The sequence below is a fragment of the Myiozetetes cayanensis genome, unplaced genomic scaffold, assembly GCF_022539395.1.
Source record: "Myiozetetes cayanensis isolate MyiCay16 unplaced genomic scaffold, myiCay2020 scf29, whole genome shotgun sequence".
Taxonomy (NCBI): domain Eukaryota; kingdom Metazoa; phylum Chordata; class Aves; order Passeriformes; family Tyrannidae; genus Myiozetetes; species Myiozetetes cayanensis.
Window position 1 is genome coordinate 5,021,151 of NW_026087510.1, and position 18,375 is coordinate 5,039,525.

An 18,375-nucleotide genomic window follows, 5' to 3' on the forward strand; every position below is an offset into this window, starting at 1 on the left:
TTTTCTCTTTCTCTTTTGAGTTATTTATTTTTTTTTAAAATGGGTCAGGGTAACTGTAGGAACAAGATTAGCATGAGTAGTGGCACTGGGCTGGCCGTGGAAGAAAAAGAAGCGGTGGGAGGTCTGTGTCCCTGTGCTGCAGAGAACAGTCACCAGGGTCAGCACACGGGGTCAGGAGCCTGCAGGACTCTGAGCAGCCACACAGCACTTGTGGATGTGTGAGTGGGAGATCACAAGGTGCTGGTGCCTTCTGCTCTGGACCGAACTGGTTGTGGTCTGGGCTGGGGTGCCGGGAGGGGGATGCAAAGCCGGTGTGTCCATGCGTGGCACCTCCCGGAGCAGCTGTGGCATCTCGGTGCCCACCTCTGGGCTGGGGTTTTGGGGGTGGCTCCCCGTCAAGGAGCACTCTGGGGCTGCCAGTGCGCCCCGGGAGGAAACTGGAACTGGAAAAGATGCCACCCGCTAAAGCGGAAAGCGTCCGGACTCAAGACACTGGGCTGGTGGGATCTGAGCACGTCTGGAGAGACCAGGTGGGGTGGGGAGGGACACACTGCTTCCAGCCTGCGGGGCTCCTGCATGAGGCTTGGCCAGCTTGGCACGGCACGCCGCCTTCCCCTCGCTGAGGCAGAGCTGCCCCCCTTCACCCAGAGGACGCCCCTATTCCCTTTTCCCTAGTTTTTCCCTTCCCTGTTCCTTACCCTCATCTTCCCACCCCCTCACCCCCCCACCCCCCGCCCTCCCCTCCCCAAACTGGCAATGAGAGCATGGAGGGAGGGGCGCGTTTCCGCATGGTTTGACACTGTTCCCCCTTCCATCTGTCTTTTCCTACCCAGAATTCCCCTACACCCCGTCTCCAATCGATGATCACAAATCCATGGTGCAGCCGAACATCCCCACACCGGTGATTGGGGGCATAGTGGGAGGAGTCTCGCTGGTCCTGCTGGTGGCCGTGGTGCTCTTTGTGGTACTCCGGCGCCGGCGTCACACCTTCAAGGGTGACTACAGCACAAAGAAGCACGTGTACGGCAACGGCTACAGCAAGGCCGGCATCCCCCAGCACCACCCCCCCATGGCCCAGAACCTGCAGTACCCCGACGACTCGGACGACGAGAAGAAGCCGGGCCCCTTGGGCGGCAGCACCTACGAGGACGAGGACGAGGAGGCGGGCGGCGAGCGCAAGCTGGGCGGCCCCAACAAGTACGAGGAGGACGCCAAGAGGCCTTACTTCACCGTGGACGAGGGGGAGGCCCACCCCGAGCCCTACGACGAGAGGACACTCGGCTTCCAGTACGACCCCGAGCAGCTCGACATGGCCGAGAACATGGTGTCGCAGAACGACGGGTCTTTTATTTCCAAAAAGGAGTGGTACGTGTAGCCTGGCACCACGTTGCTGCACCCAGCACACACACACACACACACAAACACACACCACACACATGAGTGATGCCCTCCTGCTCCCCTGCACCCCTCGGAGCTTGCACACCCACGTTCCCCCTGCACACACTCACACACACACACATGCCCCCAGCCAGCCCCAGCACGGACTTTTGGACACTTCCAGCACTGGCAAGGAAGGGCTGGGGCAGGGAGAGAGGAGGGCAGCTTTGCTTACAGATCAGTTTTGGTTGTTTTTTTTTTTTTTTTTGGCGGGTGTGGGGAGGGGAGGCATTAACGGGAGGTGGGAGGTTGGGTAATTATTTCCTCTCTCGGTTTTCCAGGTTTTCCGTTTTTTTTTTGGTTGCTTTATTTTTTTTTATTTTTTTTTCTTTTTAATTTCTCGATGACTTCTCGTCCCCCTTCTGTGGTGTTTGTATTGGTCGGTGGCTTAGGTGTTACTCTTTGCTTTAACGACTGTTGCCCAGCCTGTATAGTACACTCTGTTTGTGTCTTCATGTCTCAGAGTGCCCTTCGGCCCCACTTCCCTCCCCGAGGGTTCCTCCTCCCGCTCCCACCCCCCTGAAACACTGGAATTTGTTTGTATGTTGTCTTGTTTGTTTGTTTTTAACCTTGGGAGGGGGGGGGGCTGTCCGTAGGACAGAGGCCAGGAAAGTTTATGGCAATGGAAGCGTAGGTGCCATTTTATCAGGTGAATGGATTGGGGTTTTTGTCCCCTCATTGCTTTTTTTTTTTAACTTCGGTGGGGTCTGGGTGACATTCCCATTGCCTGCTGCACACCTGGAGAGATCCACACCCAGTTTTTAATGACTCGAAAAAAGGAAAATGAGGAGGAAAGGGGGGGAAAAAAAAGCCCTGGACCAAACCCCAGGTGCACGAGCTGATAGCAGAGCAGGGAAACCAAACTGCCATTTTCCCTCCACAATTTATTATTTCCTGGCTTTTCATTTTCTGTCTTTGTCTGAGTGTTCTTTTAAAAGAAAGAAGAGGAGTATTTATTGCTGACATTTTTCCCCCTGTGATGGCTCAGAGAAATGCTGGCTCTTTTTGTTCTTGTTGCTGTTGTTGTTGTCAGTACCAGCCCCAGAGCAGTTCACTGGGGGCACAACTGTGTCGGGCACACACCGACTGGGGAAGGGACCAACCGAGCACACTTCGCTTCCACACACTCACTGCCTTCAGCTCTGCACGCCCTGGCAGGGCAGGATCAGCCCCTAGGTTTTGTTATACCACTAAGACTTAATTGTCATGTGTTTACACTTTTTTTTTTTTTTTAATTTTATTCTGATCAGAGCATGGGGGTGCTTCTTCTTCTCTCTCTCTCTCTCCTAGCAACAACCCCAGCCTTGGCTGTACCACGTAGTTGGCATTGATTGCCACTTCTCCAATATCACATCCCTCTTCTAAGCACAGGCTTGGTAGACAGGGTAGGAGTGATTGAGCCTGGGGTATTGATCTCGTCCTCCTTCCCTTGAGCCACTGTGTTGTGATGGGGAGGTTTGGATTGCTGCTATCTCTGCTCTGTGGATAAATGGGATTCCAGACTTCAGGGCCCTCTGCCTCACACCGACCGTCTCCAAAATTAGATTCACTGGGTTGGGGCTTATTTTTCTTCTTGTGGGTTAATTTTATTTTTTTTTTTTAATTTGATGTATAAATAAATCTTTTGTTTGAAAAGAAATCCCCAGTTTTCTGAGCTGTATTATCATGCACATCTAAAAATAGCAGGACTAATTTCTCCTCCTGCCTTACCTGCTGGGTTTTGTTCCATAGCATCCAGTGGTTTATCCTGCTGCAGAAGAGAGGGTGGAGAGGCAGACCCACACAGATGAGTCAAGGTCAGATCTCTGATCCAGGCAGCTTCCAGTGCTCCCCTTTGCCATGTGGTGCTTGGTCCAGACCACATGAAGCTCAGCCTGAGCCATCCACAGTTTGTCCCTTGCTCTGATTGCGTTAGTGGGGAAGGGGAGTGGGAAATCCAATTGTTGGCCTGTAATCTTCCTGCTGTTCCTGCCAGCCCTTCAGGCTTCCTGGCTTCTGGCAGAACAGCCACATGCCACAGGAAGGCTGCTTTATGTCCTCTGGAAGGCAGGGCAGACAGAGCTTCCCTTGGGGTCTCTCAGGCTGAAGCTTAAAAAATGAGGCTAAAACCTTCCTGGGTCCATCCACTGCCCCCAGGAGCACCCTGATAGTGAGAAACACCTTCCCCAATAAAGGAAATAAAATCTCTTAACATATCTCTGATGACTAGTCAGGGCTGGTGATTAGGAGTGGGAATGACTTCCCTCCAGTGCTTTGGGATAGCAGCATACACAGGGCTTTAATTCCCCAAAGGAATCTGTAATCTGGACCAGGGCAGGGGCAGCACAGCTGGGGGTTGTACCTCAGCCACAGCTCACCCCAGTGTCACACAGGGTGTGCTGCAGAGGGAATTCCCAGCAAAGTCCTCCTCCCAAGTGAATAATCCTTTAGGTCTGCATTTCACAGCCAGGCTCTAAGCAGGACTGGGACAGTGTCTCCAGCACCAGGCTCTGGGTGGTCCATCACCAGAGTGCAGTTGGTGGCACAGACACACTCTGTGAGGGGATGGGTTTGGAAGAAAACAACCTTTTCTAAGATCTGCAGGGTCCAGCCGAGATTCTGCATGTTCTTCATTAGTCACAGGCAGGGGCCACTGCTCTGAGCTGGCAAATTCCCACTGCACTGACCCCACAGGGAAGCTGTGCCCTAAAGACCAGAGGCACAAAGCCTGGCAGACAGAGCAGGAGGGCCTGGGAGGGATCAGGACAGTGTGGATGTTCCCAAGTTGAGGTGTGGCTTTCAGGAACTGTGAACAAGGAGTCCTGAGCAACCTGCTTTGGGTAGTTACTACTTTGCATTTGGAGGTGTCGTTTTTGGAGATGGTTCATTTACTGCCTGTGCACACACTGTCCACACAGTTCACTGAATGGGGCTCAAAAAACCCAGGGAAAGGAAAGGAGGTTTTGGAGCAACATGGTATTTCCAAGCTCGTTCCCTTTCTGCTGCAGCACATTTTTTTCCTCCCCAGCACTGCACCAGCACAAATGTAGGACTCAGCTCAGCCACTTACCTCATCACAGTGCTTCAGAAAAGGGGTCAAACGATTATTTTTCATCCAGAACCTGAACAAGCCTGGGGTGGAGGATCCTTAGGCAGCGTTGCCTGGCACAGCAGTGAGGTACCCTGCCAGATCAAGGTTCAGGAGGGCATTCTTCTCATCCTTGGGCCCTCCAGCATTGCTCCCTCGGTGCAGTTGTCCCTGCAGCCACAGAGAAATGCCACCTCTGTGCTGGGATTTGCTTCTTGCTGTCCCATGCAAGGTCAGCTAAATGGCCAGGAGACTCTTGGGGTGGCAATTAGCCAAGTGATTAGCCTTTAATCCATAAGAAAAAGGCAGAAGGAAAAAGAAGTGTGGGGGTGGAAAATCAGATTGATGTTACATCTGAGATCTGTTTTGGTCCTGTAATAGCATCACTGTCTTCTCTGGGTTGAATTGCTCTGAGGGAGCCCTTGAAGGTAATTAGATCAGGTTTTCCAGCATCATCAGGAAGAAAGTGGTTCCTGTCTCTACCTGAATGCAGGGGGGAGCTCAGGAGAGATGCCAAATTGAACACCACGTGCTTCCTGGGGGGTTCTGCAGGGGAGGGAAAGGTGCTGGAGACACTGCAGTGCTCACCTTGCAGGGACAACCTGCCCAGTGGCCCCAGGGGCTTCCTGGTGCATGGACTAAGAGGGGGTCAGAGGGACAATCTGCTCTCTCCTGAGGGGACAGTGTCACTTGTCCCTCTGTGCCCCAGTTTCTCACAGTGGGCAGATTGTGCCAGGCTGGAATTTCACAGCTGCCCAGGAGCTCCCAGGCTGGGTGACCCCTCTGGGACCCTCAGGCTGCCTGGAGTGAAAAATCCCCTGCTTCTCCATCCCCCCTTTCATCAGAGGTGCTAAGGAGGTGTCAAAGGGCCCCGTGGGACCTGGGAAAAGAGCAAGTGGAAGCTTCCAGTTGGGAGAGGGAAGCTGTCCCCATCCTCTCCTCCCCGGTGCTCGGGAGCTGCTGCTCTCCAGGGATTGTCCCTTTACACACCAGTCCTGAGCTGGTGTGTCCCATTAGGGGTACCTGGGCTGGCTTTTGTGCCTGGGAAACGCCTTCACCCCGCTGGGGACTGGGTGTCAGTGCCTGGGGGCCGTGGCTGGCTGCCCCACCTCCGTCTGAAGGGATCATTGTCCAGATCCTGATCCTTGCCAGTGAAGAGACGTATCAGCATGGTGCTTCTTCCCTTCCCCAGCCCTCATCCTGGGTGGCAGCCTGAGGGGGAGCTCAGGCTGAACCCTGTGGGTCTCGTGACCCAAAACACTGGTGAAATTTGGGCTGATCCCCCAGTTTCTTCCCTGTGTGTATTCAAGGAGCTGTACAAGCAAACCCATCTTTGTCACAAACCAAAAGGAGCCTGTGGTTTTATGTACAAAGACACCCCAGCTGTTTTCCTGCTGGGGTTTATCTCTAGGATTATTCATTGCAATTCACCCTAGTGATGTTATTTTCCCTTATTTAATTACCAGGGTTATTTTTTTTCCCCCCTGTTAAGTTATTGTCATTCAACCAGGTGGGGAAAAAATAAAAAATTACAAAAAGAAACAACCTGAGGATTTCTTCGTGAAATAAATCAACAAACTGAAGTGGTTACACCAAATTGATTGCAAAGACAGGAGGGACAAAGGGAGCCATTTTCCTGATGTTGAGTCAAAAAGAAACAACAACTGTTCAGCAGAAATCACAGAGGGTTAGAGAGAGAGAGAGAGAGATTCCAAAGATTGATCTTCAAGCAATTAGGGAAGGGAATGTGATTAGAACAGGGGCTGCTGCTCTGCTTTGCTGTTTGCCTTTCCCATGCACAAGCACACACACACACACATGCACACCGAGTTTTGGGAGTTTTGGGCACCAATCCTTGGGTGGAAGGGGTTCCCCCCATGCCCAGCTCCCTGAGGGAGTCAGATGTGTCATTCCTGCAGGCTCAGAGGTTTCCTGGCCCAGTTAGATCCAGGAGGGGAGGCAGTGAGATGGGTTGGAGCCTTTTGCCAGCAGGTTAAAATCCACTTTCCCCTTTATCCAAGCTCACAACCCCTGCTGTCGTAGCACTGAAGTTTTGGGTCTGCCCGGGCTGTGGGCAGAGGACCCCCATGGGGAGAGGGGACCCTGCCAGCCTGGTGTGCACTGATGCCTGTTCTTCATTCCATGGGGTGTAAAACAGCGCTTCACCCTCCCCAGAGCTGCACTTTCACCCCCCTCTTGCCACCCCCTTCGTGTTTGCTGAGAGGTGCTGGTGGTTTGAGCTGCAGGCTGGGAGAGGCAGGGCAAGGGTGGGAAGGTCTCAGGTCCCACCACTGCCTCACCAGCACTCCCCAAACTCACCAGCCTCTCCCCAGGGGCCACAGGGGTGGGAGGGGGCAAGGGGACCTGGCAGAGAGGGGTGAAGGGGGGATTCAGCCCACCAGCAAGGGGAGGAAACCCAAGCCTTAGAGAGGAGGTTGAGTTTGGGTCTCAAAACTTTGTATTTTGGACCAGTGTGACTTTCCATGTGTAGTTTACCTGGGGGTGAATGTAAGGAGCATGTGGGGTCAGATCCTCCACTGGCAGAAGCTGGTACTGGTGGAGGGACTCATGCTGAGGATCTGGGTTTTCTTTTCTTTTGCCTTTCTTTTTTTTTTTTTTTTTAAATAAAAACCACAACATGATTCCTTAGCTCCAGTGATTTTATCTCTCTTTTTCTTCATCCTCTTGCTGTAATTATCATTGTGGAATAAAGACTGCAGACAGACAAACAACCCCAACCCCACTATTTTTTTTTTGTTTTAATTTTTTTGGTAATCTGTGTTGTAAGTGCTTTTGTATAAAATAAAAAATAAAAATAATAATAATGTAATGGACTTTTATGATTTTTTGTTTGGTTTGTTTTTTTTTTTTTGTCCTGTTTTCCATCCTTTGTAATTTGTTCGTTTGGAGTCCTGGGGGGTGGGGGGGGGACATTTTCATGGATATAATTTGTGTGGGTGGGGTGTTGCATCACCCTTCCTTTTACTTGTATAAAAACCAATAGTGGCTCAGCTGTGGAAAAAAAAAATGTACTTTTTTATAAATAAAGAATTTTAAAAGAAAAAAGAGAGCCATCCTCCTCGTTTTTGGTGCCTCTGGGACTGCGTCGTTGTGCACCCCGTGCCTGGGAGCTGGAAGGAGAGTCACAGCAGTACCTGTTTTCCAGTGGCCTAGGCTGGAAATATCCCAGGATATGCAGTATTTTGGAATAGGAGCTGCTTGCAGGTGAAGGCTGAAGCCTTGTTGATGTAAACAGTGAAATCCCTTGGCTGGTGCCAAAAGTTTGCCTGAGCTAAAACAAACAAACAAACAAACAAACAAACTAGAAAACCAAAAAGAAGGAGAAAACTCCATCAAAAGCTGGTAAAAATGAGGACACTGTCTGTAGCTGAGGAAGTCCTGAAGTCGCTGTTGGCTGTGGCAGATGGGACAGGCTATTGGAAAAATGTCAGTACACACTTGCTTTCCTTATATTTTCTCCAGGCACGTGGAATTAGCTGGGGTCAGGGCAGGATACAGGGCTAGGCCAGCCTTTCCTCTGACACAGAGGGGTGTTCCTGCAGTGCAACACTCACCTGCCATGGAAATGGGGCATCAAACCCCTGTAAATGCTGTAGGGGTGCTGAGGGTCTGCTGGTGGGGGGTGAGATCAGTCGCTGCATCTCCGTGTCTCCATCCCCGATCTCTGCACTGGCAAAGAACAGTTTGCCTTTCTCCTTTCCTCCCCAGCTTCCTGGCTGTGAAGGGATGCTACAAAGGAAGCCTTGTTCCCAAAGATCAAGGCCAGACTTTAGCAGGGGAGGGAGAGACGAGGCGAGCAGGAGATCAGAGCGAGCGTGCGTGATGTCCTTGCGCTGCTACCAACAGGCACTCTGTCATGGCTCTGGCCTGGAGAGCACAATATTCCCTGGAAAATGGAGTTTTGCACCCAACTTCAGCACGTGGGCGATGGGCTGGAGATCTGAACCAGATCTGGTCCATCACAGGGAGAAAGGCAGAGAGACACCCACCCAAATTTGAACTTGAACTGGTCTCCGTGAGTTGGATGGAGAGGGGAGTGTTCAGGATTAGGCTGGGAGGGAGTGGTTTGGTGCAGATTGTTCATTCCCTGTCAGCAGGAGTGGAGGCTGTGCCAGAGCAGCAGAAGGCTGATTCCAGGCTGGTGATCAATGCCCTGTGTGCTGCCTGGCAGGAGGATGGTGATCGATGTCCTGGGTGCTGCTGCCTGGCAGGAGGTTCCTCCAAACCCTGTGCTGCTGTTGGAGCCAGTTCTCAGTCCTCCTGCTGAGAAAGGAGTGTGCTGGGCACCTCCCTTTGGAAGGGCTGAAAGAGAGCCTTGGGAATGCTCTCCTCAGGTGCAACGGGAGGGAAAGGCAGGGATGCTCCTGTCGTTAGGCTTCAACATGTCCAAGGGAGATGTGACTGCTAATTGGGCTGTAATCTGTCCACATATCTTACCCCTCTCATTTTCCCATCTGCCAGCTCACCTTAGCCAGGCAAAACGTTGGAAGTGCAGCTTTGCTTCGGCTCAGCCTTTCAGGGCAGCGGCCCCGGGAGTGACCACAGCAGCGACGCTGAGGGGCACTATCCCACAGAACCAGATCCCAGCAGCTGGCTCAGCCACTCCAGCCAAGTTTGGGGGTGGGGGAGAAACAAAAGGAGCACTGGGGGAGCCGGGTCTAAGATGGGAAGGAGGATAAGAGGGGCTGTCTTTGCCCATGGTCCTGCTGGGACGAGCCCCTGGGAAATGCTGCGCCGATTTCCCAGGCCGTGTCTTAGAGTTGAGCGATGATGGATAAAACCCATTGCAAGGGGCCTCTTCTCAGCAGCTCAGGTTGCAGAGGGCTGAACACAGCAGGAACAGACTCCCATGCAGTGCCCCCAAGTATTGTGTTTCTCTGGAACAAACCAGAAACACGTTGGGGTGGGGGAGATGCCAGCAGTGCATGCGGCCCGTGGAGAAATGGCAGCGTGGCTTGGATCCCTTCTCCAAGCCACATCTCTGCAGGCGAGCGCTGCTGGCCCCAAAAAGTGACTTCAGAGCCCTGGGGATCAGCTGAGAGTCAGGGGAGGAGCTGGAGCAGGGCAGGAGGAGGTGAAACAGGGGGTTGTGTTTGCTGTGTGCCCAGCGCTGAGCGTGGTCCGGCAGCAGAGAGTGCAGACCAGAGTGAGCACGATGGGATTTCCATCCCTGGAGCTGGGAGATGCAGGCAGAGCTCAGGGCTGGAATGTCCGTGGTGGAGATACAGAGCCAGGTCCCCATCTGGTTGCAAGCACATCCAGCTTTTCTGACTACAATGGAGTTATTATTCCTGCCCGTTCAGATGAATGTGGCCTGAGAAGGATTTGTGGTGAGTGAGGGTGAGAGAAAGCCCAGTGGAATCAGGGAATTTCCAGGTGACTTGCCCAATATCCCCGGGCACAGGCACCTGGGATTAATGCCTTGCATGACACCCACACCAGATGGATCTCCCAGGGATCCTCGTGTGTGGCAGACTCAGAACTGGAAGTGCAAGAGCCAAAGGGCTCCAGCAGGCAGAGGAAAAGTCAGTGTAATTGGGAAACGTTAAACCAGCCTGCCTGTGAAGGGGTGGGGGCTCAGGGGCACTGGAAACAGGTCAGTTCAGAAATATATGACCTTCCATCACAAATTCCTTGTGAGGTGAGAGGCAAGCCCTGCTCAAGTCAGAGCACACAAGGTCACACACCCCATTAAATCTCCTCGAGCTACTGCTGGATAAATTGGTCTGAGAAAAACTTACAGTGCTGGGGAATTACTTGCAGCAAAATATGTTTGATTAGGTTGTGGTGGGTTTTTTTTTTCCCCTCTCTCTTTTTTCGTGGTTTCAAATTATTTGCAATCTTGGGTTTGATTTGTATGAACATATTTGTTAGAGGAAATTGCTTTATGCAAATGTATTCCAGCTGGGGGACCTGTGGCACTGAGAAGTGCTGTTGAGCCTCAGATGCCCTTGGTGGTGGGGGCTGGTTCACTCCTCCTCCTCCTCCTCCTCCCAACAAGGCATTTCACAGCCTCCCCAGACGTGTTGGGATGCAGGCTGGCTCTTAGATAGCGTTTGCAGAGCAAGGATCAGCCTGCAAAAAAGAAAAATTAAAAATGGATGTGTGTTGCACTGCTAAAATTTTACATACTGGCGAGCAGGAATCTGGGAGTCAGGCATGGTCTTGCTTAGATTTTCACCTGAAATGTAGGTTAAAAATGTTGTATCACCCTCCAGGGGCTGAATTATTGAAAGGCAGGGATTTATGGATACCTGCCATCGGAGAGCTGCTCACTTAACCTCAGCAGATGAGGTGAGTGTGGCCTCATCTGACTAAGCCCAGCTCAAGGTGAGTTAGGGATGCTCCCTCCTCTGCAGATTTCACAACTGCTGGCCCAAACCGAGATCCTGGCAGGAAACAGGCAGGGTTGTTTTTTTTTTTTTTTTTGTCTGAATGGTTTGGAGTTTGGGGAAGAAAGTGGTTTAATGCAAAGAGGCACTGAATGCTCTTTCTGCGAGAAAACTGTCCTGGGGTTTGCCAGGGAGCTCAGGAGGTGAGCAGGGATCTTTGGGGATCAGAGGGATCACATGGAACACTCATCCCAAGGCCCAATAATTCCCCCAGTGTGCAAAAGAGGGGCGGGCAGTGCAGCTGCTGCCAGCTGTTGGGATGAATGCTGCAGCTGTCTGGAGTGATGAATGGGCGCCAGAGCGGGAATGCCAAGTTGGAATGGCTCGAGTAAACACTCTGGGAATGGTGGCATGGGGGGCTTTGTAACGGGGAGGAATCACAATTAAATAGAAATTAGTTATTTAAATGGTCACTTCCTGGGGTTTTCGTTGCCGTCCGATTTAACTTAACTTTTAATTTGCATAAGCAATAAATGTTTAATTATGTTATTAATATATTTGAGTTGAGGAGCTTATGGGGTTTTATAATTGGCATTTAACTAGATAGTTCCAGCGTATTAACTGATGTTTTATAGCTCCACACGAGGTTTCCCAATTATAGCTGACCTAAAAATTTGCTTGGAGGACCTGCCTTGAAAGTGTTACCTGAACAACAGAACAGGGGGAGCCGAAGGGGAGGATGCATGTGGAGCCTGGCCCTGACTGGAGGGATGTGCACAGGCAGCTCTGCACCCTCCACATAGGCTGTGAGACCCCTCTCCCCTCCCTAGGATGCTCTTTCCTCGAGTCCCAGCATGTCCCCTGTGTCAGAGAGGGGTCACCTCCCCTCTCTGGGCATTCAGCTGAGCCATAAAGGCTGATGCCCAGCAGGGGATTAGGGTGGGGAGAGAGAGATTTAGAGCTGGGGGAAGGCTTGTCCTGGCTTCCACTGTGACCTTGGGACTGATCAGCTCTGGCAGCCTCTGGGACTCTCCGTTCAACTCCCTCTTGACAACTCCTGAGACCTGTCAGTCAGCCACTCTAAATCTATTTTCCATGCCATCTCTGCACTTATTTGATGAGATGACTGGTTTAGTAGGCAAAAAATGACATTGTGTTTGACTGACAAGACCCATTTCCCATGAACCTTGTAGACTGGCATTGATTATGTTCCCTCCTCTTAATTCTTTATTAACTGGAGCCTGTGTTTGCTTTTTCTTTGCTGCCAGGAAATCACCCTATAGGATTCGAGTCTTACTCTGTGCCCTCTTCCATTCTGCTAGAATTTAACCTTCTGGAACTGAACCATTTTAACAAATAGTAAAAACCAACAGCAGTGAGTTTGGAGTCTTGTCATCTAAGTCTTTCAACCTCTCTGTTTGCTTACAGTAAGTGGAGTATCCAAGGAGATGGAGTCCAGCGAGCTCCTCACTCCTGTTATCCTCAAACACGAGGAAATTGTTTTGTCATCTCAGAAGCCACAAACAAATGTGTGTTGGTCTCCAGAGACAGATCATGAATAGTTATTCAAATCTCCTGCCTTTTCTGAATCATTACAGGCCTCTTGACCATGCCCATCTGGTAAAGTGCCTCTGGAGCACTGCAGGGATTTTGTTTATTCCTGTTGTGTTCCCCAGGGCGAGCCTGGCTTTGGTATCAATAGCCTGTCCTTCACAGCTCCTGTGTCCTACTGACTGATGGCTCCCTTTCCAGCTTTTCCATTGGATCCCTACTGGAGCTGGGGGAAGGTCCCTGTGTGCAGGCTGACCAGCATCCTGCTGCATGAGCTTACAGGGTGGTTACATCCCTTAAGAAGTTAGGAGGGAAGGTGTGTTGTCAGTCCTTCAGTGCCATGAAGGGGAGGGAGAAATCAGGAAAAGGCAACAGGAGACAAACACAGCCCAGGGCACAGCCCAGGCAGAGTGAGATGTTCCCAGGAGGGCTGCTGGAGATTGTTGAGCAAATTAACTCTATTAACACAAATGATGAGAGTCTGAGCTGTCTGAGTTCCTGTACCTTCTATCTGACAGAATTCATCTGGTGGCTGCTTGTAATAGCATGACCTTAATGGACTCATCAAGGGAGCAAGGCTGTATCTCTGGCTAAACATGGAATTTGGGACCACACTGTGCTCTGGGCAGCTCCAGCAGGCTGCTGAGATCAAGAGAGACACACTCTGGTGTAACAGGGTTTGGGATCTGGCCCCTCCATGCCTCCAGGAGAGGCAATTTCAAGTGTCATCACCTCCTCGAAACTGTACAGCAGGAGAAATAAATTACTAAAGGGATTTGATTGTTCATTACTCTGCTGAGCTGCAAGGAAATGAAGCAGAACTAAAATTAAGGGCTGGGAGGCTGAGGAAATGTCAGGCAACACTTCCCTTCTTCTCCAGGGCTCATCTTCTCCCCAAAAACCAGGCTGGGCCACTGTCCATTCTGCTGCAGGTTGCAGGAAGGCAGGGGGAGTCTGTGGGGTTGGCCAAGTGGGACAGAGAGAGGCCAGGTGAGATCTGGACTGGGTTTGGACAGGTGGGTTAGAGGCAACAAGGTCATGTTTGCCCCTTCTTTTGCTAGAGTGGCAAAGAGAATTAAAACCAGCCCGGTAAGAGGTGTCTTTAGTGGAGTTCCCACCTCAACAGCTCCTCTGCAGGAGCCTCATCACTGCTGGATCCCGTGGGGTTAACACCCTGCTCCCACTGCTGCATCCAAACCCCATCCTGGGTAGTGGCCACTGGGAGCACAGCAAGGGGAGGTCACCAGGGGCTAAAGCCACATTCCAGACGTGCCTTTGCAGCCAGCAGCTCCTTAAGCAGATGCTGTTTCACCAGGGCTGGCTGCTGCTCGCTGCAGGAGGGGAGAGGGAGAGGGCTGGTCACCACCCTCGGAGAATGGCAAAGCAATTCCCTTTGCTGGAATGTGGGGGAGATCTCCACCAACATCAAGCACATCCATGTGTCCACTTCAAAGCAGGCACCCCCAGGGAGGGCTGGACCCACACACCACACTGCCAGGCTCTCCCCAAACCTCATCAGAGACAGGCCAGTGGTTTGCACAGTCCCTGAGTGCCAGCTGGCACTGGAAAAATTACAGAGGAAAGGCAGAGTGGTCAGGCATCTTCAGGGGATGTGGTGATCAGAACACAGACAGTGGGATGCCCACGCTGGGAATGACCCAGGGGATGCCCAGTGCTCTGGTTTTCAGAGGAGGGGAATTAGAGAGGGGACATATCAGGTCACTCACAGAGGGGCTCAGCAGCTGTGGGGGATTCCCACTCGTGGGAGGGGAGAAAGGACAAGGCAGAGAGGTCAGAGGCATTTGTTAGTTGAGCCACCCTTGGGCCCACTGTCTTTTGGCCCCATCAAATACACAGTTATTAACCAGGACCCTCCCAGCACCCCTTTGCTGCAGGGAGATGCAGCAGCCCCGTGTGGGGTGAGCACCCCATTTTGGGGGGGCCCTGTGGACCCAGCCTGGGCTGTGGGGGGGATTTCCAGGGAAATGAGGCAGTGCCAGGATCGAAGCCATGCCTTGGCACTCGCCTGTGTGGTGGCTGATTGTGTAAGTGAGAGTTACATCAACAAACACCCTGACAGGCAGAAGCTGTGACAGGCTCTAAAAATTCCATCTGACTTATATCAGGGCACAGAGGCAGTGGAGAAGCTCTGCCTTCATTTTGGTGTTTAACCTCTAGCTGGCTGTGTTGCAAAATGTGGAATATGTCAGGATTGTTTTAAGGCAGGGTGTTCCCTGGTGGAAAATCTTTGTATACTTTCAAGCCTAATCATCAAGAAAGGAGACCTAATCACTGGAACAGGCAGTAGCCAGCATCCCTTAGTCAAGGACATCTGGGAACTAACAAGTTTTAAGGATGTAGCAAATGAAGATGTTGTTGTGTATCAGTAGAACAGAGGGCAGTGAGCATCCCTTAGTCAAGGACCTCCTGGAACTATTAAGGAAGTATTAAATCAAGATGTTGATGTATGTCTATGTATACATTGCCAACTTGGCAAGAGACCCAAGGTCCACGTATCCTACAGCTGAACCATGCTCATTATAACACTAAAAAACTTTAATATATCTTTTATGTAATTATAATACTAAAAAAGACCCTGCCCATGAGTAAAGTTAGGTAGGGCAGTGTCCTTCCCTTCTTAATCCCTTTTATCCTCTGGGTGCTTCGCTGTCCCTGGAAGGGATTCACTTCATATCCACAGCGAAGGGAACTGTGAGAGAATCCCTCAGACCTCAGATCCCATTCATCCTCCCCTTTGGCCTATCAGTTCCACCAGCTCTGGCTGTCCTGGGAGCAGCATTTCATTAACCCTTTGCAAACCCAGGGAACCAGGAGGATGGGAACCAGCTTGTGCCTGGGGGTGTGTGTTGTGTGTTCTATTGGAGCAGTGTCTCAAATTAGCCAATCCTGCTCTTGCCTTCAAAACCAAACTGGGGATCTATTTGTTCTGCCAAGCTTTTCAGCTGGGTTTAATTTAGCTCTGTGAACTTGCCATGTCTCAGGCTCCCGGGAATGTGTCAGGTGGGGTGTATTATAAATATGCATCATCTGAGCTCATTGTCTTGCTCAGCTGGGAAGAAAAGAGCCCAGCAAGTGCTGACTCCTTCCAGTGGGTCAGGGTGACAATGCAGGTCATGGACAGGCTTTCTTTGGGCTGCTGGAAGGGCTTTCAGGGCTGCCAGCACAGAAGAGAAGGATCCCAATCGCTTCCTATGGATTTGCCACGTGTCTGTGAGCAGGGCAGCACTCGCTGAGCACCTTGGCCAGCCAGCCATGAAACAGGTGGAGGATTTGCTCTGTGTGGGGAGGTGATAAATGGAAAGGGACTCCTGCTTTGGGGCTGGTTATGGATGCAGGCAGACCTTGGAGCCAAACCTTTATCAGGGGTGCTGTGTGTTGCTGTGCTGGTTTTCTGTGAAGCAATGAGGGATCAGGTTGAATTTAGGAGGGGGCAAAGAGAAGAGAGGGGAAGAGTGTGCAGCTCTCTTTGAGCAAATTGGCTTCACTCAGAGCTGCTGTAAAACAGCCCAGAGACTGACCCAGCTTCCAGACTTACCTGGAGGGGGCAGGTTGGGGCATCAGCAATCAGATGGGGCTCAGGCTCTCCTTGGGGCAGCTGAATTCATGGCAGACAGTCAGAGCAGAAAAAAGCCAATACCAGTGTGAGACCCAGTCCTCTCACCCACATGAAGCCTTCCTGCCTGCCCAGACTCCTTCCCACAGACCTGCTCGGGCTGGATGGCACTGTGCAAACCCTGCAGGGAGTGCAGGATGAGCTGTCTGATCCCAGCTCCACACACAAAGCCAGTCCCAGGCTGGCCCAGACCATCCCCTTGCTGGGGATGTAACATCCCTCCCTCAAGCCTGGATCCCAAAAACAGCCAGGCTGCTTCATGATGCAAGTGTCCCAGCTCTCAGGGAAGACACCTCACTTCCAAAAGTGTGACAGAAACTGTCTCTCCTTTCACAAATTCCTCCACATCCCTCCCTCCTCAGCAAGAGCAAGTGAGTCATTTCCTCTGCTCTGCCATACCCTTGTCTGGATGCTTTCCAGCTGATCCATCTCTGCCTCACTGCAAGTTGCCTTTGGGAGCATTTCTCTTGCTCTCCTGTGAGTTGGTTCTGCCCAGCCTTTATTGTCCCTCAGTTGTTATTGACTGCTGCTCTCTGCAGCTGCACTGTGTCTCCCCTGGGCTCTGCTCCTGTGGATGCCTCTGTCCCTTTGTCTCTCAGCTGTGCAACGCTCCCCTGGCTCTTGGCAGTCAATCACAGTCCTCTCAGACAGAGCCATCAGCCCCGAGGCTGTTTGGACAAGGACTCTGTCAGAGCCAGTGCCGTGAAACTCCGCTCAGCTGAGTGCTGTGACTGTGCCCGGTGCATCCCGTCGGGATCCCATCCTTCCTCGCTTCTTTGGGAGCAACCGGCATCACTGGAACGCTGGGTGTGATTTAACTGAGCTCTGGGAGTGGTGAATTACAGTATCAGCGCCTCACGAAATGTTTTAATTGATCCGGTTGGTACAAAGACCTTCATCTTGTTAGTAGTTGCTTTTGGAAAGCCAGACGCACGCACCATCAGGTGACTGGCAAGGATGCTTTGCAGGGAGATAACCACTTTTTTACTCCTTTCCTGTGTCTGCCTCCATCTCCAGAAGAGCCGTGGGAGAACAAAGTAGCGAACAAAACAGCTCTGAAAGAGATTGGGGGTGGGACGCCCTTCTTTTCTCCTTAATTGTAATACTGTGAATTAATTCAGTTTTCCAGCAGGAACGAGGAGTTTCCCAGCAGCCCTTAGACATCCAGATAAGGCTGAGCTGTTTGTTCAGCCCCTTTGGGTTCTCTCTGGTACCTGCCTCACTGCCAACTGCTTCACACCAACTTTTTTTGGAGAGTTTTAAATTATTCAAGCGTGACACAGAGCACGGGGGTTTGCATTCTTAATTGGCAAAGCCTTTTCCCACTCCTGTCTGGAGGCCCCTGAGCTGTCCTGCCAATTTATTCTGATCCTGATTCACAAGCCTTGCAAACATCTTCCCAGGGCTGCCCAAAAGCGCTGTCAGTGTAACCAAATCCTCATCTGCCAGTTCTGATCATCTCCTGGGGGCTTTTCCTGGTGTTCTCCTGTTTGACTTATAATACCCTTTCTTGCAGCCACCCTACCCTCCAAAAAAAACCCTGTTGGTGCCCTCCAAACTATCAGACACAGCTCTTCCCCAGGAAGGGGAGATTGAGGGATATAGATGAAAAATGGTTTAAAAAAGGAGGGAGGGGGGGAAGAAATAAAGAGGGAAGAGCAAGCAGAAAGGAAGGTTTCTCTCTACTTCTCATTTTCTTCTTCTATCCTCTGCATTTTCTTGCTCTCTCAGGACCTTCTCCTCTCATTTATCTTCCTTGTCTCCCGGTGTTTCCCATTATTGCCAGCGATTATCCCTGTCACCTTTCACAGCTTCCAGCCTGGACTCCTGCAAAGCCACCACCAACCCTTCTGCAGGATGGATGGATGGATCAGGCTGTCCTGCACATCTTGGGGCAGGGTTTGATGTCACAGGGCTGTGTGGTTTGGTACTGTCACTGCAGTGTCACACAGCCCTGGCTTAGGCAGCTGAGTGGGAACTGACACCAGGATGTTGAACAACCCTGAGAGCCTGGCAAGAAGGAGGGACCCTCATAGACCCCAAATTTCTCCTTGTCCTCCTTCATTCTTTCACTCTCCTCATCCCCTTACTGTCTTTACCCCATGCCCTGTGTTTACCTCTCCCTCCTCTTCAAAATGATGGGCTGTATTTTCCCCTCTCTAAATCCTCCTGGCCCCTTCCTGCTGTCACACAGGACCCTGTTCAAGTTCCCAGAGATTCATTTTATTTATTTATTTCCCTCTTTCCCCTTCCACCTCCTTCCCCCATACACATACACACACACACACACCCCTGATTTACAGCAGCAGCAGGAGGCTGATGTTCTCTGCTCC

General features: G+C 51.4%; 1 protein-coding gene across 5 annotated transcripts in view; it reads left to right on the top strand.

The window, feature by feature from the left end:
* The window catches only part of NECTIN1 (nectin cell adhesion molecule 1), a 90,978-nt gene that overhangs the window by 52,452 nt on the left and 20,151 nt on the right, over nucleotides 1-18,375 (top strand). The window contains exons 6-7 of one of the 5 annotated variants that reach the window (XM_050322964.1): nucleotides 834-1,365; nucleotides 2,728-6,851. The exons of 3 other annotated variants lie outside the window; for them this stretch is intronic. In XM_050322964.1, the coding sequence (XP_050178921.1) occupies nucleotides 834-1,365; nucleotides 2,728-2,758 (563 nt within the window). In that variant the 3' untranslated portion in view covers nucleotides 2,759-6,851. Of the gene's footprint in view, nucleotides 1-833; nucleotides 1,424-2,727; nucleotides 6,852-18,375 lie in introns of those variants that run through there. One more of the 5 variants, XM_050322965.1, reaches the window with a different exon arrangement.